Source organism: Molothrus ater, chromosome 1 (genome assembly GCF_012460135.2).
Source record: "Molothrus ater isolate BHLD 08-10-18 breed brown headed cowbird chromosome 1, BPBGC_Mater_1.1, whole genome shotgun sequence".
In the NCBI taxonomy this organism is placed as follows: Eukaryota; Metazoa; Chordata; class Aves; order Passeriformes; family Icteridae; genus Molothrus; species Molothrus ater.
The window spans coordinates 86,429,264-86,450,710 of record NC_050478.2 but is presented as its reverse complement, the minus strand read 5'-3'; the positions used below and the strand labels follow the sequence as shown (position 1 = coordinate 86,450,710).

Genomic DNA, 21,447 nt, shown 5'->3' with positions numbered 1-21,447 from the left:
TAAAAAAACTTGGGGCATTGAATCAAAGTTGATAAGAGATTTTAACAGTAAAGAGAATGTGAATGCTCAACGAAAGCATAATAGAGCAATCACTCGCAAAATGGGGTTACAGCTAATATATGCCAGCATTTTAGTGCTGGTGTCATATGTTACCAGCTGGTAATATCAACCATTTGTTCAGCTCCACAAACACAATCCAGAAGGATGCTTACTCTGACTGCTATTTTTAGTCTCGTAGAGAATGCAAGGCTATTAAGAATGGACTGTTGATATAAAAAAATGTTAAGAAAAGCTTTTTTATGCCTGCTGTTAAAACCAGTAAAAGCTAAACAAGCTATGTTATTACTTTCTCATTCCAGAAAGAAAATTAACAACCAGAAGGCATCTAGGTCTGTGGATTTGTGAATAGAGCTCCTCACCACAGAATCAGGACACAGGGCCAAAGAGGTCATTAGTAACTTATCTTACTGGAAGGAGAGATAGGAAAAGGAAAGAATGGGGGGGGGGGGAAGAAATGAAGGCAAAATATACACAGAGCATCAGATACCCAAAGGGTTGACTGTAGGCCAAAGCTCTTCTGAATAAAAATTCAGCTAGTCTGATCTACAGCATTTAACACAGCAGTGAATTAGTAATCATTATTATGAACACTAATTCATGCAGACACAAGATCTCTCACACTTTTTTGCAAGTTCTTGCAGTTTTCTGAAAATACTCCATCACAGACGATACATTGTGAAGGGGATTATGTGCCCTGAATTACTCTAATCTTGTTGCAAACTGAAGGAAATATTTCTGTCTTACTGAAAGCAAAACTGAAATTCTGAACTTCAAACATTCTTCATTCATGTAAACTCTGAGATACTATTTTGTGGTTGTCTTTCCCTCTGTTTAGTTGAATTTTTAAAATTTGCTAAATAGAAATGGTTATCTACAGGAAGAATACAAAATACAAATGTATATTTTTATGAGCTAAAAAAAATTTAACAGATGACTTACGAGAGGAAATCCCTTTAGGTTATAAGGTTAATATTCAGGATTGTTTTTAATACAACATGGGGCAGAGTCATTAATAACTTTAATAAGGAAGCACTAATTACCTAATTTTGCAAAGTGCCCCTGTTCCAGCAGCCATGGGAATGCTACAGTGAGGGTACAAAAGTCGGCAGCTCCTACTCGGCCTTAAGTAACTCTAAAGTCTCTTGGCTTTAACAAAATAAATCCATTTTCCAGCTTAGGAAGAGACAAAATGGGAGGCAAAGCTGCCAAGAGCCATATTGCTTTTCACAGTTAAAAAAACTCCCTGTGTGTTATGTCTCCCTACATGACATGGCAAATTCAAAAGCATGTTGATATAAGACTTTGCAAACAGACTAAACATTACTTAAGGAATCTTTATAAAACCTCTCTCAAAAATAAACATAAAATTGAGAGCTAAAACTACTAATGCTTCCTTTAAGAAAGAAATTTGAGAATGACCAAGAGAAGAACTGATTAATGTTAGACTTTTAAGTGGTACAGGGGACTACCCAAATTAGAGTTAGAGCAGGACAGAGCAGCACACAAAGCCTGCGCAATGCCCAAGGACTTTCTGCATACACTTTCCTCTTCCAGCTGACCTGTGCAGCTTTTACACTGTGCTTCTGTCTTTCTCCAACCAGCAGCTTCTCATCCTCATGTGAGTTACACTTTGCCTGGAAGTGACTTGCAGAGCCCAGGTGTAGATCGAGGCCATGGTGGGTGAGACCTGAGCATCAGCACTGCACATGGCATGTTAAGCCAGCAACACTCTGCAGTCTGAAACCATAACCAGTTCATGCTTCTGTTTAAACATATGCCCTCTGATGAAGTCCACAAAGCTGCAATCAAGAATATTGCTTACACAGTAGTTTGACAAGCAGCTAGGCCAGTGCAAGCCACCACTGCTTCCCAAACTGTAAATCATCAAGTAATTCCTAAGGTCATTTTTCCTCTTAAAATCTCTGCAATAAAGTTGAGGCTTTTGCCTTGGGCCACTATTATCAGCTACCAAGCTATCTGTGCCTCATTATGTTACTCAGAGTGAAATGTGCTTGGCAGTTACCACAAGGAAAAATCTCTGGTCTGAGAGCCCAGAAATACACACAGAAAGGACAGAAAGCCAAGGAAAGAGGAGCAGTTCTTGGGAGAGCAGCAGCTTTGCAGGCTGTATAGCAGGTTCTGTTTCATAGGCTTTTGTTTTACCTTCGTGCTTAACAGCTGGAGGAAGGGAACTGCAGAGCACAAATTAGTGATAAATGGCTAACAAAAAGAAAAAAAGAAAGGAACCTGCCAAGAAGCTTCAGCCAGCAGCATCTCCCTGGTGTTGTCAAATACTGAAGCCTTTAATTTTAGTAGAAAATCCAACTGAAAACTTTTTGACATTCTCAAGGTTTTTTTTTTTTGTTTTTTTTTTGTTTGTTTGTTTTGATTTGCTTTAAAGAAAGAAATTTGAAAGAAAGCACCAGATTTCCAGCAAATCACTAATTCAGGCACCTGGAAAGGGAATAAAACTCAAAAGAAGAGTATCTGCAGACTTTTGCAGCACTTTATGCTTATGCTTCAGGTATGGTGTTTAAGTGTCAGAGGAGAAGAAAACCACCTATAATCTAGGCATGCTAATCTCGCTGCCTGTGACCTGTTTTAGAAATAAATGTTTGAAGGTACATTTCCTTTAAAACATATAGAAGAACATGGAAATGAACACTCAATATTCAAGGCCCTGCATCATGGGAGCCCAAGGTAATGTACTGCTGTAGATCACAAAGCAAGTAAAATGGAAAACATATTAAAGAATGTGAAATATATTTAATATTTCTTAAGCCTATTTTCTAACACTCTGGAAAAGCTGGAGATGCTTCAAACAGGAATGAGCTGCATACACCATAGCAGGCCTTTACCAGGCTTGGAGATTTGGAAGAACTTCTGAGGGACCAGCCAGAGATGGAGACTAAGTTCACAGAGACTGGCCAAGAGCCTCAAGAAGTGGAGGTTTGCGAGCTGAACTTTCTGGCATTTGATTTAACAGATAGAGGTGAGACCATGAACTCCTGCTCCTTTGGCAGGAGTGGCCCGAGAAGGCTTTCTGAGCTACGCTGACTGTACTACTGTTTGACTGTCCAGCCCAGGAGGAACACCTCCTGGCAAATGCATCAGAAGAAACCCACCCTGCAAAACACACCAGCAGGATATTTTTCTGGTGGTGGAATGAATTAAAGCTGGTGCTGAATTTAGGAGCTCTTGCCTTAGAAGTTACACTCCTTCATGATCTCCTCGAAGGATAGCCATGATCAACAGTGCAAACACTTCACCACCAAAAGGACACTATGAGGGAGTGTGAAGCTTTGCAAGTAACAAGTTTGATGTCCTGTGGCAGACTCCAGGCTGCAGTTCCAATTGGAGTGACTGTCTTACATTCCGAGTCTGACAAAGGAGTCTGGCTAGACAGAAATATCCTAGGTGTGACCATAAGGCATGGAAATGCAGACTAGTCCTACAACACCTTCTGCCCTCAAGCAAGGGGCCAACTTGGAGGGACAGAAAAATGTTTTTCCTCCCTTATGTGTCTCAGTCATGCACTGCTCTTCCCCTTTGTTACTAAAATTTATGAGGTTATGAGAGTGATTTTTAAATTGTTTTATTAACTGGGGAGAAAGAGTTAATTGTGATTTACGTTGTGAAGAGTGGGAGCAGCGTATTTATGGAGAAAAGCACTCTTTGGCACTAGAAAACAGGCAGACTGGGTTATACTTCTTATGCATTAGGAGCAACTTTCACAAGCAGAGAGATACAAGAGAACTGACCCACTCCTTCTTCTCTCCCAATGAAGGGCTGAAGAGAAACTGCCCTGCAATTTGCCCTCCTTCAGCAGGATTCCCATGGCTGCAATATGCACTTCACAAACATGGCTCTCCACGAGGGACCCAGCGAAATGAGAGACAACAACAGCATGGCAAGAAGTTGCCAAAAGGCTGCAGCTGTATTTAGAAACAGTAAAGTAAGCCTTTTCTTCTGCTGTACAATCAGAAATATATAGATGATGTGGATTTCAAAGAACAAAATCCAGCTACTTTTGCACTGACTTATACTGCTCTTATGATTCCCTACTGATTTCAACCAAAGAGGGTTTTAAAAGTATGAATGTCAAAATGTCAACCACACTGCTTCTTTCCACCTAAGTTGTAGCTCTTGTTTACATAAGCAAATGCAACCAAGGGTTTGAAAAGCCTGTCAGGGCAACTGAATGGAGCATGAATCACTGTGCTGGGCACTGATCTAAATGCTGCTTCTTCCTTCCTCCTCATTCTCGAAGGTCAGATAAACGGTAGCAGGACCTGCATCTGAAGCTCTTCCCGGCATGATAAAAGACAGGAATCTTTCTGTGAAGGCTTTGCATAACTGAAGCATAAGCTGAAACCAGAAAGCGCACCTTAGAGCTAACCATAGTGCGCATCTGCTTCTTATCAAATGTCTTCCTCTCCCCCCCACTCACATCTTTTAACTTTTTTTGGGTGTTTGAATCCATGTAAATTTTTACCATCAGGAGGTAGGAAATAGTGTTTACATAATCTGAGGCAAACACCATTCATAGAAAACTGTGAAAACCTCCACAATACTTTCCATTTACTGATTAGTGCCAAGCATTGTGTCATGCACTACATGGCTTACTCTCCAATAAGCAAATTCCATCCGTCAGTCTCTACATGGGCACTTCTTCAGTGCATATCTTTCAGGACAATGAAATTAAGGAAGGCTTCTGCCCTTCTTCAAAGTAGTCAGTACTTTAGAGCTTGCAGTAGTATACATCTGCAGTGGCAGCACTCTCAAAAAGAACAAGAGAATGTAAAATGGCATCTGAAACTGTAAACTTAATTATCTTTAAAGAAATAACTGCATCTATTCTGCAGACAACACGCAGCCATGGTGTATACACATTTTTCACGCTTCATAGAGACTCATATACAGGAAGCATCAGGCTGTAACATCATTCAAACATAAAAATGCAGGAACCCTTGTGAGTTCATGAACTACCATGAACAGCAAGCTGCAAATTTAAACATGAATACAGAGATTTTTATCATGTGAGGTGGAAAGCAGCAAACATAACCTGAAGGAGAGACAGAGTTGTGATGCTGTGCACTGTGTTCAGTCGCTTACAACATGTAAGAGACAGCTGGTGGTTGAAGGTAGAGCGCTTTACAGTTTCAGAGAAAAAAGAAAGATGAGGTGCGTTGGCTGGAAGATGCTGCTAGAAAAACTGGCTTCAAAATATAAAATATTTTCCTAGCAGTGATAAGAAATATTGGAATATTTTCAGGAGAAATCACGTGCTGCCACTTGAAAACACATGAGAGTACAGGGGTCTTTCATTTAGCTTCTGTGAGACCCATTATAGGTCACAACAGGTGATTGCAGAGCTCCCCTCTGGCTTGACTCTCCATGAATCTGCAAATTTTACAGCTTCATCCTGTGGGACCAAGGCATTTTGGCTCCAAACCAGCAAGGCACTTAACGCAGATGCCGAAATGAAAGCTGGCTTTCCTCACTGGAGCAGGGCCAGCACCATCAGCCTCTTGCAGGACAAGCCCAACCATCTTTAGCCATCTCAGCGTTTGCCCACTTTGGGGTTTCTTTGCCACAGCAGCAATCAGAAGCTTACAAGAGCAGGAGCTTGAAAATCTTAAACTTCCAAAGCAGTGGGATACTTTTAACTCTTGCTTATCTTGCATCAGTTTTGCTGAGGTAAACGAGGGTGAATATGCTGGTGTAGAGGTTTTTATTGTGGTTGCACTCGGCAATAATTTAATTGAGATCAGGAAAGACAAATCGAGGCAAGGTACTCCAGGAAGATGAGCAAATGAAAAACAATGCCTTTCTCCAAAGAGAAACTTAATCTAATTACTCACTTGAAAAAAAGGATTAAATCAATACCTCATGGCTACAAATACATGTATGATGGAAGAACCTAACTTGAACCATTCTGAGTAGCAGTCTGGAAAGGATGTGAGGCATTAGGAAGGTTCAACCATATACAGATACACAAACACACATGCATATACAGAAATATGCCAAAGAATCGTTAGCAAAAATTAACTGGAATACAGAACAAGAGTCCTGTAAAAAACCTTAAGTTCAGAAAACAGGGTGGAAGATGCACTTTTTATGAATTACAGGCCAATTTGGAAACAAACAATCCAAACCTCATCTGACCTAACTGGATATTATTTACATTATTGTATCATATTATTGAATTAAATTAATCAAAAACATTTACCTTTCCTTCTTAAAATCAGCATGATATCCTTTGAAGCTGTCATTTACTCTCAGGTTGTAACAGATAGTTAATTTCTGGTGGTCCAAACCTCTTGCCAAGAATTTCTTTCAAGTATCCATAACATTTTCCTATCTTTTTCCTTCTATAGTACCTTACATAATTCAAAAGAGTATTTTGATTGTTTGAAACATTTTTTTTGCTGGTTTGGTTTTTTTCCCCTTTAAATTTTTTTCTTAAAGCAAGGTGATAACTGTTTGGTTATTAGGAGTTTGCTTTAGCTACAGTAATAAATGTTTTGCTTTTGATGAAACACAATGAGATATATCACGTATTTTGAAGAAAGGACAAAATTATGGCCTAGGAAATTCTGAACCAAGCACATTTCCAAGATTTTGCAGTTGATTTAAAAGGATAGAAGTGAAAATAGATCTATCTGAATTTATTTTTAAAAATGGAAAGAGAGAAAATTTTAATTCACCTTTTAATACTTAAAACAGCTTATGTGCGAAGCAACTCTGCTTTATCCATTTAAGTAGAAGAAACAGAAGTGGGATGGAAATGCACCCAACCTTTAACACCAAGTCAGACAGAAAGGCTTGAGAACGAGTGGGAAATGAACATATTTAGATTTTTTTTCCATTTTTTCCCCAATGTTAGAAAAAAACTGGCTAGAAGTTATTTCCAGTACTCATTCAGAACAGCTTACATTTATCTCCTTCATTCTGTCTGCAAAGGAACTGTTGTCAAAACACTGATTAATTTACAAACCTGTCAGATTTGGTCTCCTGAGGTGGTGACAGAGTTGTCCCATAACGAGTAGTGGGTGTTGTAGGGGCACTCACACCAGCATAAGGTCGTGGAGAAGAGTAAGAGCTGCTGCCATAGCTATTGTATCTGATGAAATGGGAAGAAAAGAAGGAGAAAGGGAGAGACAGAAAAAATCCATCAGCCAACGGGCATGCAACAGTAAATCCTCTTGTTTACGGGGTGGTAATGACTCCATACCCCAGAATTTTTTAAACAGTCACCTTCTGAAAATGTTGCTCTATTTCCAAATATGCAACCAATCATGTACTCTTAATATCAACCATGGCATGAACATACATGATGAATCAGTGAGCTATTGGCAAGGAAAATAATGAGAGATTTGAATGGTCCTCCCAAGTGACAACTCAGAACAGGAACTTGCATACTGCTCAGTTACTCAGAATTATTAGCTGTTTTGGGAGTGATATCCAACCATTAGAAAAGGAGTCAAACCAGCCCAAGATTTTAGTTGATATCCATATCTACTAAAATCAAGGAAAATAGCAGCACTCCTGAGACGTGATCTGAACATGGGCATCCATGACTTGCAAATGCATGCATTTTAAATGGAAAAACAACCACATTCTTTTCAATTAAAGCCAGCAGTATTTTCTTTCCCCTCCCCCAACATAAGTAATAGCTTATGTGCCATTTCTTACAATGCCTGTAAAAAATCATCACCATGGTTAAAAAGACATGTCTCCGGAAGCACGGCTTTAGAAATTTCTATCAGTCCTTCTCTCCATTAAAAAACCCCATAAACTTGCTTCACTTCAATGTGAGCTTGCTGATCAAAGAGAAATTGTTTCCAGGACTCCTGGAATGGCCACCTCCCCAGAGTCCTTTCTATCAATGTATTCATCCTGGCTCCTGTACTGAATAGAAAAGGCAGTTGTGTTGCTTTGCTGTGCTTTTTAACCATTGTACCTTAACAGCATGTCAAGAAAAGATTCTTAATTTGGGAAAATGTTAATATTTCTCTTTAATACTGTTCACAGACAACGCCATTTTCCCACATGGAAAGCATATGGTTCTCTGAAGATCAGTACTCAGAAAGGTCAACTCATCCAAATTGCAAAATTCATTTCAGGAAATAGAGCAACATAATTTTCCTTATAATACTTCACAAGATATAATATATCCTCTTTCACCATATCTTTGCTGCTTCTTCCCTCGCACACATCAGCACTCAGTAATTTCACTCAGCAATTTTATTTGAAAAGCCTGGTTGGTTTCCTTTGGCTCCATTAAGCACACTCATCTAGCCATGCAAAATTTCATTCAAAGTTTCAAGTTTTTTCTTAGAGTTCAACAGCATTGCTGCCTGCCAAGGCCCACGTTAAAATCAGAGTAGATTTCAGCTAGGTGCTTTTACAATGGAAGGGATTGTGCTTTAGAGAACATGTCCTCTGGAACAATTTCAGGTTAATGCTTTAGAAAACACCTCCCATTCCTCATCTGTTTTTGAGACACTATACTGACAAGCAACAGGGAACTAATTTTGGAAAAAACTCTAACATGCAAGTTTCTGAGCCACAAAAGGACTTTTGCAGGAAATAATTACTGTCCAGGTCTTCTTGTCCTAGAAGAAAACTAACTAGGAACTGGAGACAGTGGTCCACTGGAGACTGTGTAACTGGACAGTGTGGAGCTTCCCTAGTAGCACAGACCTAGCTTGGGTCTTCTCTCCGACAGGCTTAGCCTGGGAAATGTTCTGACTGTGCCTGTGCTGAGTTACAGATGAGTAAACTCCACTGTCCTGATAAGAACTCAGAGCTGATTTGGTATGTTCCTGACACAGAAACCTCCATTTCCATTTTGATCAACTGCAAGGAGACCTTCTTATCAACCACTACATGTGCTTTTCTTCTCCTCTGTCCCATGAAAAAGCTGACATAGAGCAGAGCGCTTTTTCAGACCAAGGGCTTTCAATTATTCCAAAGATAACGCTCATGAAAATGGAGGGAATGCACCTCCTATGGAGTCAGACGGACAACCATTAAAAAAATCAAATTCAGAGGGGCTGGTCTGGACACAACATCCTACAAAATTTAGAGGAACATTGAGTTGCTGCAGTAGGAGCAAGGCAAGACCAGAATACCAGGTTAAGTCTGTATGCTGTACTCAAAGTTTATCTTTCTAACCTTCCTCTGGTACTGGCTATTGCTTCCATTTTCCCTTCTTGTCTCATGTACCAATGTGGATGCAATAGTCTTATCCAGCAGCATTCACCCTCAAGACATTTTCCTCTTTTATGGGCATATTATTGAATAAATTGTGCAGGCTTTGCCCTCTTTTTCCTCCAGATAAACCTGGAAGAATCTCCATCCCCACCCCCACTCCTGAACCTCTGTACTAAATGAAAGCAGAAAAGATGGTCAGAGGAAAAAAAAAATCACTGCAGAAATACTAAATATTTCAGGAACAGGAGGTATTTAGGAATCTACTCTCTAAAGTATAACAGCAATGGGAGACCAATAAACGAGTGTGAGAGGTCTAAGGGAAAAATGCACCTATGAAAGAAAATGTAAATTTAGAGGAACTCCAGTGTTCAAGTTGCAGGTAAAGGAAAAATATGTGAATTAAGTCACTTGTCAACAACTACTTGGATTTACAGAATTTTCAGAAAAATGGAAAAGGGACAAAACACACCCACCTATTAGGAGAGAAAGATCAAAAATTAAAAGGATCAAAGAATCAAAACATTTGTTCACATGCAGAAACTCAGAAGGACTGCTGGAGAGAGGAAGAAATAAAGATGCATGCAATATAAATGTACATTTTCAGCACCTAATTCAAACAACACTGACAACTGTAAGAGACAGCAAAAAATCATCAACCTCTTCAAGGTGATTCTCTGTCATTGTCTTTAGTGCTATTTACTGTCAATTTCTTTTACTTGAAAACAGATGAGACAAAACAATTTTTTTTTATTTTAGAGGGGTGGGATGGGGAAATTAAAGTTAAAAACTAAGATAAATGCATGAGGAACAAGTAAATTCAACAGATGTTGTGGAGATAAAATTGTCTACTCTGAGTGCTATGTTATCTTTATAGATCTCTTATTACAAGCATGAGCTGAAATTGCACATGAGATGGACATGCACTGTAATCAAACAACAAATTTAGGATTTGGCAGTTCAGCCTTTGAAGCCAGGACTTCACCCCTGAATTTCAAGTGCTGATCTGACCTCTCTTGATTTTATAGCAGAAGAGCCCCATTAATTTTCATGAAAACATGTCTGCAAATTACACTGTTGTAAATGAGAGCAAAATGGTGCTCCTTTCTTGGATCTCCCAAACCATGGGTTATTTATCCACTGCTTTATAGAGGAGGCCAGGATATTTATCAACTACAGACCTGGAAGAAGAGTAATGATGTCAGCAAAGGCAAGGGGAAAATATCAAATCAAAATACAGGCTTACAGGGCTAAAATTAGTAATAGCATGTTCTGGAAATAATACAACACATAGTGTGGCATTATTAGCTCTGTAAAATTCTTGAAAGGTTTTATTCATTTATCTAAAAATTATTGTTAGCTATAGAAAATCTACCTGTTTTCCCTCATCATTTCTGCTTCCTTCTCTTTCACAGATGCTGGAGAGTCTTCAAAGTCATACGAGAAGAGGTGAAAAGGAGTGTGTGGTACATAAGGCAATTTCTCCACTGTTGGAGATGCCTTTGGAGTAACGGATGCTGAGGAATTTTGCGGAGAGCTCAGCAATGCTGTTGCAGGTGAAGATGGTGATGAAAGGACAGAATTATGATGAGAGACAGATGAGTCAGGCACGGAAGAGGAGTTGCTAGAAAAGCTCTTTGCTCTAGAGCAGGTGAGAGGCCTCTCAGGTGGAGAAATGGCACTGGAGACAGCTGAAGAGTCAGAGCACTGTGAAAAGCTTTCCTTCACAGCCTCATGCACATCTGGAACCTCACTGCAGGAGGAAAAAATCATTAGAAAGAGAAGCGGAGAGAACAATGGGGTGAAGGAGATCACAGATAGTATCACTTGCAGGGAAAAAAAATGAAGAAGAGTCAGACAAACAAAAACTTCCAAAATTTAGACAATCATCACATCTTTTTAAATAAAGAGAACTCACATCTTTGCATCCCAGTGGGATTCTTCTTGTGGTTAGAAATACTGGGAAAAAGAAGCAACTCATTCTAAAAGAAAAGAGGGGATTTAACCGATAGGCTTCAGAACTAATTTTCATGAGCCTTTTCACACCTATTTTTGGAACAATCTTCATATATTTAAGTTAGATTGTAAACATTGTCAGAGCAGTACAAAGCAGACTGAGCACACTGGAAAATACTCCATGGAGTACAGATGGTTCAAGATACAGTCTGCAGGACTGCTTCTCCAAGTCCAGATATCTATATAAGATATCTGGACTATCTGATATCTGGCTATCATCCTCCCTGGGAATCTGATCTTTTTACTAAAATTCTTCATCCAACAAAGATGAAAATAAAAAAAGTACTCAATTAGCACTGTTTTGTAAAAAAAAATCAAGTTGAAATGATTTCAAAATCAACACCTTAACAAATATTTTTCTAGGTATGAAGGCACTAATTTCTGGTTTCTCTGAGTGTCAGCATTCCATGCTGGTCTTTCACAGAGACTTGCAGAGAAAGAAAAGAGAAAACACATCAAAGAAAAGAGAAAACACATCTGCTTTGCTCTACTGAAGGCAGATGTTGGTGAGTGACAGAAGGCACAAAGCAGCTGAGAAGCCATGGGATATGCACTCCAGGGTGTCTGTTTTCACTAGGAACTCCAGCACAAACACTGTGCATGGGCTTTGGGCTGGATCATTGACATGGCTGATTTCCTTCTCCCAAGAGCACTTCTGCAATTCCCCAGCCGGCATGGAAGGCACAGTCCTTATTTGAGGACTGTGGGCTTGGCACAGCATAGGCAACAAAACTAAAATTTATGTTAGATATGTTGGGATCTTATGCACTTAAATCATCAAGTGTATACCAGGTAATTGTTCTCTCAATGGAAAATGTGGAAACCTTCATCTGTCGCACCTGCTGTGTTTGCCAGGAGACACTGAGGCCAGGCCAGTCCTACCTGTCAGCGTCCAACACAAATAGCCACCATAATTTTTTTAATGGTACAGAGGCAGTGAAAAAAGGTACTTAGGAAAGTCATGGGAATATCACCCAGTTATCTTAAAGAGATAATTATCTTAAAAAGACCAATGACCTAAAAACACATTATGCTCTTCACATTTCTTAATGAGGCTCTTCCTCACTTTTTAAAGCAGTATTTTAGTATACTCATGAGATTTACCAGTAACTTGTGTCTTAGCTTTGACTTTTAAGAATCAGATTTGAGGAAATTGTCACTTAATTTTGAAGTTTCAGGCAGGCATTGGCAAGATTTGCAGACTGGAAGATAATAATAACAAAGGTACAGTATTTTCTTTGGAATTCACACATTAAAGAGATTCCTTTCTTCCTTCTGTGCTGTACAGTGTCTGCATGAATGTGGTTTATGTAAAAAAAAAAAAAAAAATTCCAATCTCATTTGCTGAATTGCAAAGCCAAACAATTTTACCTAAATCAAATGGCTGTCCAGAACAAAGAATATATTTTCTTGCTTTCAGTTTATTACGATCGAGTTGCCAAATGCATATATATATATCTCAGAAATAAGTGGAAAATTTTTACACAAGAGTATATTGATAGGTGATGAAGCATATTGATTGGTAATTTGCTTATATCTGTATATACACAGATGGGCAGGCATTTATAAAATTTTATGTATACATATGTATGTATATATATTATATACGCATGTGTGTCTTTTGCCGCAAAGTAGTTCTTTGCTATTAAAACATGATCAAAACTTATATGGAATCTAAGGCAGCATTCAAAAAATGTCAATTTACTGCATAGCAACAGATATTCCTAATAAGGTAGTATTATGAAGATAGGGATGAAAACCTAAGAAACCAAGCAACATCCTCCATTAAGCATTCTGGTGTTTCATCATTGCCTTTACTAAGAAGTTAAACCAAATCATGCTTAAAGTTATGCTTTTCACTAAAGCTTTTAGGATTTGTGAGCATTAACTAAAGGGAGTGAATGCAGACAGTGCATAGTGCACTGAGCCTACATAATTGAGTGTTTCCATTAGCACTGCCACGCCCCAGCCCCTTCCCCAAAGCTTTAAAATGCAAAAATATTTCTGTGGGGGGTGGCTTTAGCAGGTGATCAAGGATGTGAGTGAAAAAGTGGATGCTGCTGCACACTGTGCTGGTGAGTTCACACCAGAGCCTGAAGAAAAGGTGGAGGGACAATGCTGAATCCTGGTACCTGGCTTTGACCTGCCTATTGGCCTCTTCCTCCCCCTCATCCTCAGTATTGGGCTCTGTGACTGGCTGTTCTTCTTCCTCCTCTTCATACTCGTCCTCTCTGAGGTCAGACCAGGGAAAGAGGCATGCAGTGGAATGGAAAGAAAGAAGGTGGAAGAGAAAACAACATGAATCCACAGGAAAAGAAATGCAATGAAGTTAGAAATGGAAGGAAGAGACTGATGAAGAGGGCGTTTACGGGCCTCTTATGTTAGTCACCTAAAAATTCCTGCTAAGTATGCTGTTTGCAAACACATACTATCTATCCTTTCCCCTATTTAGATTTTTTACTATTATTTTAAGATTCAAAGCTGCCATTATTTTTCTTGAGCTTTACTTTCCATTTGCAGCTGCCCTACCTGCAGAGGCATTAATGGAAAGCATTTATGACAATAGCAATGTTCAACTCATTAGTCATTAAGTTGTGTCTTTTTGGCCTAAAGGACAGTACACAATGTGCTGGCATGGGACAGCTGGCACTGGACATCACACTTCCTAAATTAAACCAAATAAAACATTCCTGCTAAGTAACCAATAGCTCAACTGGAAAAGAGAACAGGGTGAACCACTGAGTTAGAAATAACAGAGACCAAATCAGTTCAGGACTATTAGCAAATAGCAATATTTAAGTTATCAGATGCCAGTACATGAATTATTTCAGTAGAATCATTACTATGGTCAAAGCAGGCTTCAGTTCAGCAGTAATTCTGGCAGAAGAGAAGTGTAAGTCACGCATAAAGCCTCCACAACCTACAAACCACATAAGTAAAATAGGAAAACTATATTAAACATAATGGAAAAGCTACACTGTCTGCCTCCCATCCCTCCTATCTATGCTTTTCACCTTCCCAAATGAACAGACTCACAGAAAATATATTTGCAGTTGATACAGTTCTCCACTTGATTTAATGATGTACACAACCTTAGGTTATGCAAAAAGAAAAACATGCAATCATAATGAAGTTTGTAAGACACTTCTATTCCTTGCATTTTCCTGAAAGCTTGTTTTCTTTCCTCTGATTCTGAAGGGATGCTCTATGGCTTTTTCCATTTAGAATTAGTTTCCATGTTATAAGAATAATGAATGTTTACAGTGTGAGATCATGAACTCATTGAGTGCAATGCAAAGTGTCAATCTAAAATTTGTTGCATTTTTTGGAGTTACAGAATAACCAGGCAAATGGCAGCGCCTGGAACTTTTCCAATACTCTGGCAAACATTTACAGAGTGAACACTTTCAACCATTCCTAAAGTGGCTTAGTGACATAACCATCTCAGCTGTCATCTCATCACCTCCCTGTCCTGCCCACAAATATATACCTCCCTTACACAGACACCTCTCAACTTTCACACATTTACTCATTTACTGGAAAAAAGAAAAGAAAGAGTTGAACCAGGGAGCATTCATATAATCCCTTCTTACTAGCTCAAGCTCTGCTATTTCCTATGAAGGGAAACTTCTGCTTCTGCTTGTCCAACAGCACTCAGATTTAAGAAATAACTCATGGAGCTCTGTAGGATCATGGTTGTCTATTTATAGTACAATGCATCCTGTAATGCTGGCAGCACAGCTGTTGCTTATATGAACAAGAGTGTCCCCATTATTGCTGTGTTCAAAGCTCCCAGCAGGATTACACATCGATGATGCCAAAATTTCCCCTCTCCTCAATTGTCTCAAAATACCAAAAATTATTTGTGAAATACTCATTTGATATGGTCAATCTCATAAATTTGAAAGAGTTGTCTGAGAATTTATTCCACCTTACGAGGGCATGGCTAAAACAACAGGAGTTTACACAGCACGGATAAAGGAGGTGAAAAAAATTTTAGAGATTCCAGAATGATAATTCTTCTGTCATGCCAATGACTCCTTCCTCAAAGGGTCCTTGAGTTCTAGGTCAAAATCTCAGAAGAAGCTCTGATTGGAAAGCTCTTTTCCTTTGCCAATATTAAGTGCAGGAGTGCAGGAACTACATGGCAAGTGGTTGGAAAAGCCAGAGGAAGGATCTGGCTCTGTGTGACTTGGTAGCAGAGATGATCAGTGTGCACAGAGGCAGGCAGACCCTTCCAGTGTGGGGAGCCAATGTGGTCAAGGGAAACTTGTACAAAGAAAATAAGTGATTGCATAGGGGACATGCTCAACACTCTTTTAGCAACTAAACTCAGTTTCAGAGTCCTTGAGTATCCTCAGGAGGGGGCTCAGATACAGATCAGAGAATAAGGGTAAGCTCACAGGCAGGAATGATGAGTGCTCTTCTTTTAAACAAAGCAGCTGTGGCAGTCATTTCAGTCTTGTCAGAGGACAGATATTCTGTCCAACAAAACAGGTAGTACCTGCTAACTAAATCTTTCCTAAGGGTAGAAAAGGAACATTTCCTTGTGAATATTTATTAAAATAGGAAAACTAACTGGAGTCAGATGCTCAAACACAACAGCAGACAGGCTTGTGAACTCATCAAAACTGTTCAGAGTTATGTGTTCATTTTTGTATGCAGTGGAGAAGGGATGGCTTGGAAAAGCTCATTGTCCCCCTCACATACAGATGCAAATTTGGAGTCAATGCAGTAGTGGAATTAAATTAAGAGAAAAGGACTCATAGGGAGGTTTCCAGTTAAATGAGGTTCAGAAGCCAGCACGGTTTTTAGTAGTGCAGAGGAATCTATCCCATTTACAAAAGGCAAATATTTATCCAGTGGCAGGGAGGAAGGACTTCAGCTAATGCAGAAGGATCAGATATATTCAGCTAACCTTAAGGCTGTTCCTGGCTTACTTCAGTTCAATGATAAAAGCATCAGGTCAGAAATATTTAAACAAAAGCTTTATACCACTGAAAACAAATTTCAAAACAAACACTTTGTTTAAAAAGCAATCTTTAAAATGCATTACTGCTACAGGCTAAAAAAACTAAACAAATAAACAAAACCCCACTCCCCCACTAATCTTTAGAAAGTATAGCATTGGTCATGGCAACTAACAACTCTTCTAGGGCACAGGTATTGCTTTGTTGTTTCAACTAAAATTTGACATTCAAGTATTTTTAGCCACTTAAAACAATGTGCATATTAAAAAAGACAATGAAAGTGCAGTTTATGGACAGAGAACCATTAGACAGCAAAACAAAAACTTGACAAAGGATTTAGAACTAAAGGATTAACTTCTCTCCTTTTTAGAATGAAAACTTGCCCAGCTGATATTAAATACCTATTCAAAGCTGCAAAGAGGAAAGCACTAATAAATGCAGACTGATGAAAGGAATTATAAGAAAAGGACTCTTCTACAAGTTTAGCTGAAGGCAGGGGCAGAGTCCTTGAGATGCCAGGCCTTGCACCTCACACACACCTAACCTGGTCACAGTTGGATGATTTTAAAAATAAGAGCACTCTGAAGACAATGGCTCTGAGTCCACAGGAACTCAAAGCACCAAAACTTGCTCTCTATCCCACTGGACCCTGGAGCTGACCAATGTGTACAAGGTTTTGTGTAGTCTCTGTCTTCTCCAGGCTCTCTCCAGTCTCTTAGCAGAGTTTTGATGAAGGCAGCTTTAAAGAACTTAGGATTTCTTTTTAGCTTGTAGCCCAGAAACACAAGTTCCTCACTACTCACCTCCAAAAAAATCCCAAAGTTAGAGGTAAAAGAAAAATCAAAGGCTGTCCTGAAGGAACAAAAAATGCCCAAAAAACAAACAACCCCAACCAAACCAAAAAAAACCCCACACCAACAAAATAAGCATGAGCACAGAAACACATTCTGCTTTGCTTGGTATCAAAGGAAATTTTGAAAAGGTAAGATATGCTTCAGATCATTTAATTCAGGATGAATTAATGAACCAGAATATAGAAAATGAACCAGAATATAGAAAATGAACCAGAATATAGAAATGAAACCACTAATGAACCAGAATATAGAAAAATGGAAAAAAATTATCATCTTGCCACAATTAGGCTACCAAGGCTTCGGTCAATGCATACAATGCACATAGAAGCTAACTCATGAGATCTAGTAGATGGTCTTTAGGTCCCTTCCAACACCAACCATTCTATGATTCTGTGACCAAGACTACAAGCCACATTCAGTGAAATAAGATCACCATTACTCATTTCACAATATTATTTAAAATTGCATACTACAGCTGATGTCACAAACTTTCCTTTCAAGGTTGTTTTCCACCCTCTCTCCTGAAAATCTTTGACTTCTTTTACCTCGTGCACAGCTTCATCCCTGAACTCCAGCCAAACAAAGAGAAACTGAAAAATGTTCCATCAAGGAAAGATATAAGTCACATTGGATGTAATTTTATTTTCTCTTGCCATTGCTTGCCATTTTCTTCAATTTATGAGTTCAATTCCACTTTTATAGCTTAGATGGCAAAATTCATAGCCAAATTCCTAAATCCTTGTAAAATAAACAAATGCTTTGGTACACTTCTGTTGCTTCTTCCTTTCTTCTATCCTAGCTGCTAAAACAGATTCAACTAGTCCTTTAGGTGAAAGCTAAAAGTGGTAATAATTCAAATTCAACATTTATAAGTCTGTATAAAGATTTGGCAGTACACTTTCCTCCTCCATTAAAAATAAAACCAAAGAAACCACCAATTAACCCCACTTCCTATTTCTATCCCACTGCAGTTGGTACAATTATGTGAAGATGAGATTACATAAAATTATATGCATAACAATGTACATAAAAGCCTCAAAATTTGACCTTTTGCATACAGGAAGACTAAGGTGACTAATTACAAAGGTCAAAAGGAAAATGATCCTGGTATTTCTGCCCTAAATAAAGAAAACAGCTCAGACAAAAAGGTGAGGAAATGTCAAATACCATGAAGTACATGCACTCACTATACTTTCATATCTGTTTTTTATCTTTAGGTTTCTGTTTTACTTTTTTATCCCTAAAGTATGATCAGCAACAGCTTTTCACACCTAAATAATACCTAGGCAATGCCTCCAGACTTGTTTAACTGCTGCAGTTGGCTTATATAGGACACATCAAAGCAGAGCAAGACAGCAGAACATTGCTTAAGATACTGACAAGGCTTTGCAAAGACTTCAAGAGTCACAACTCTCTGATCATTAAACAGCATTGGTATTTTTACATTTCTAGGAAGAGAGAGGTAAAGAAACAGAATAATGATGTAGATAGACTTTTGGAGCAATATATACTGAAACATATACAGAAAGAGAGAAGAAATGTTATTTTCAGAGCTTGGAAGTGCATATTGGTTAACAGTTGAAGGCCACTGTTATTGATCCTTCAAAGGGAAATGGCATCCTACCATGCTGCTGTCTTTTCCCTCTGCCCCCCACCATTGCATCCTATGTGTAAAAAAGCTTTCCTGCTCTCAGAGGATCATGTTTACAAACACTGGGAACAGACTGGAGAGGTGAACTCTCTAAGGCATGTACACTCCAGTGCATAAGACACTACCATACAGATCCAGAGAAATGCATTCATGCCCTGGTCTGGCATTGCATTTCCTCAAGTAGCTCATGAAAGCTAAACACACAGTGGAAAAAAACAAAGTAAAATAATTAGGATAAGTTATGCTGTGATTTCATTTGCCATGCAGCTAAAATCTATTTAAACTTCAGTGCTTTCTTGATTCCTCCTGTAGTTCCAATAGGAAAATCTCCCATTGCCTTTACAGCAAAGTGCACTGCTGTTAACTGGATTCCACATGTATACCAAGCATAAACTGTTTCCTTTCAGCAAGACGTGCAGTCAGAAAAGAGTATTCCTACTAGAAAACCTGACACACTCAGACATGTTTAAATTCATATTAAAAAAAGCTGATATCAACTTGAAACAGCAATTTGACCTGGACCTGAGATACTCATCAAGTTGTAAATTTTAAATCTTTGTGTCGTTATTACTTATTGGGTCAATAGTGGGTTAACCCCTATCTATACATCAATGCCAGTCCTTTTCTATTATATAGATTTAAAATTTTTTTTTTTCTTAACCCATCTTATATCTCTTCCTCTACTGCATTCCTTATGGGAGCTTCCAAGATGTTCTTACAAAGAGTAAGATTGAAAATTTCACACCTTTAGGGTTCTCCTTTGGAATCTGCTTGACTTAACGCTTCAAATCCTACCTGTGTTCTCCTGCTCCAAACTTAACATAGCAGGTTAGATTTTTATATGGTATTGCTGTCAAAGTCTATTAAAGATCTGATGCTATGAACAGACATTACCTTTGCTACCTTACCAAGCCATTACATTTCATTGATAAATCTTTCCAAAACCTCTTCTTTTTTATATCCCATTTTCATTTTCACCCTTACTAACCAAACTGTGACAAGCTATTATCTCCCTCATAACTGATCATATGCCATTCAATGTCAAAGCACACCCAAATGCTAGGTGGCTCAGCTCATATGTATATGTGTATGTCTGTGTGTATGTACATGCATTAAAGAGACTCACATCTACAGATATGTGCCTGCATGTTTATCCTGCAGATATTTTCTTTGTCTAATTTCATGCCTCAGTTGTTTTAAATAACCAAAAGTAGGAACCAGAGATAAACATCAAGGGGAAAGAAACCCCAATGTGTTCCTTTCTATTACAGCAATAAAAGAGAAATTAACTTCTCTCATCTGGGCCTTTAGTAATCTATACCACAACCTGAGTCACATCATATGATGATGTTGAATCTCCCCAATTTGCTGTTTAATACCTATATACCACTCATCATATTTGACACAGACAGCAACTCTAAGAGATCCTAAATAAAATAAAAAAAACCCCACCCACCACTGTATCTTTGATCTATACCCATTAAGTATTTATACAATCAAATCTTTTCTTATAGTGTTGTGGAAAGTCACCAGAACTTGAAACATCATGACAAAAACTAGAATTTTTCCATAGTAAATGCTAGAGAAAAATAAAAGATTAGTTATGGTTTGGGATGTCTGAAAACATGGAAAATAATGATAAAAAGAAACCCAAGTCTCAGCTGTATCTTGGGCAAACCAACCCTGCAGTCCTGGCTCTACATGAAGCAATTTGAACAATCAGTTAATGAGGCCTAATAAGCAAACTAAGTTCTGTGCTGTTGGTTAGAAACTCATCAGGAATCCAAAGTTGAGCTGAAAAAATGCTTAGCATCAGAGGCTCAGCTGTATTCATTGTTTTCTGGTAAAACCAAAATAGCATCATGAGCTCTGCCTGCATTTTGGCAATCCTCAAACATCAGAAACATGCATTTTCTAACAAACAGGACCTTACAACTTCTCAGCACAGCTTTCCTTTATTTAGACAACTATTTCCCTGTTTTTTTCTAGGACCATAAAGACCTTGAGCTCAGGGTGCAACGGAGCTGTGTCCAGCTAGCCTAGGAATTTGTGGGAAACTTTGGAATTCCCTGTGCTACTCTTTGCTCAGAGGAAGAGTACTAACAGGCTTCCAGGCAGGACCCTGAAAAAAGCCAAGTTCATAGATACAGAATTCCCTGTTTGCTTCTCTGTTGTTTTTACTTATCAATATAGCTCTCCTGAAGGCCAGCTTTCTTCAAATTGAAAAATCTGGAAGTGTCAGGTGGGCCTGAACAGTTGGTCTTCCTCATATCTTTTTAGCCTCATGGTCTACTAAGAGAAAGCTTACTAAAGCCAGCTTTGGTGTCTGATGCAGAATGCAGGCTCTATTCTGCTAAATTCTTAAGATGGCAATCAGTTCTTTCATTTGTTAGGTGTCAAAACACAGGAATACTGAAAAGAAAGTTCTAACCACGGCCAGGTTATCTCTAGCTGAATGTATTTGGTGTCATAAGATCAATGTTAGAAATTCTTTGGTGATTTTTGATAATATAAAACAAATCAAAGCTATGAAAATAAAAAGCAGAGTCTAGTAAAGAGAGGAAAACACCTAATCCTAGCTATTTACAACTTCATAAACCTCAGTCTTTGACCTGTAACTAATTCCATAGTTATGGAGCTGTTCAGTCAAATGCTGGTAAGAGGTGTCAGTGTAAAT

The 21,447-nt window shown here is 38.6% G+C and overlaps 1 protein-coding gene across 2 annotated transcripts in view; it reads right to left on the bottom strand.

Annotated features, from left to right (window-relative positions):
- FHOD3 (formin homology 2 domain containing 3) overlaps positions 1-21,447 on the bottom strand; it is a 377,016-nt gene that overhangs the window by 86,372 nt on the left and 269,197 nt on the right. Inside the window, exons 12-14 of one of the 2 annotated variants that reach the window (XM_054515024.1) lie at positions 13,428-13,526; positions 10,655-11,032; positions 7,061-7,186 (exon numbers count right to left, since the gene is read on the bottom strand). In XM_054515024.1, the coding sequence (XP_054370999.1) occupies positions 7,061-7,186; positions 10,655-11,032; positions 13,428-13,526 (603 nt within the window). The remainder of the gene's footprint in view (positions 1-7,060; positions 7,187-10,654; positions 11,033-13,427; positions 13,527-21,447) is intronic. The other variant, XM_036404996.2, reaches the window with a different exon arrangement.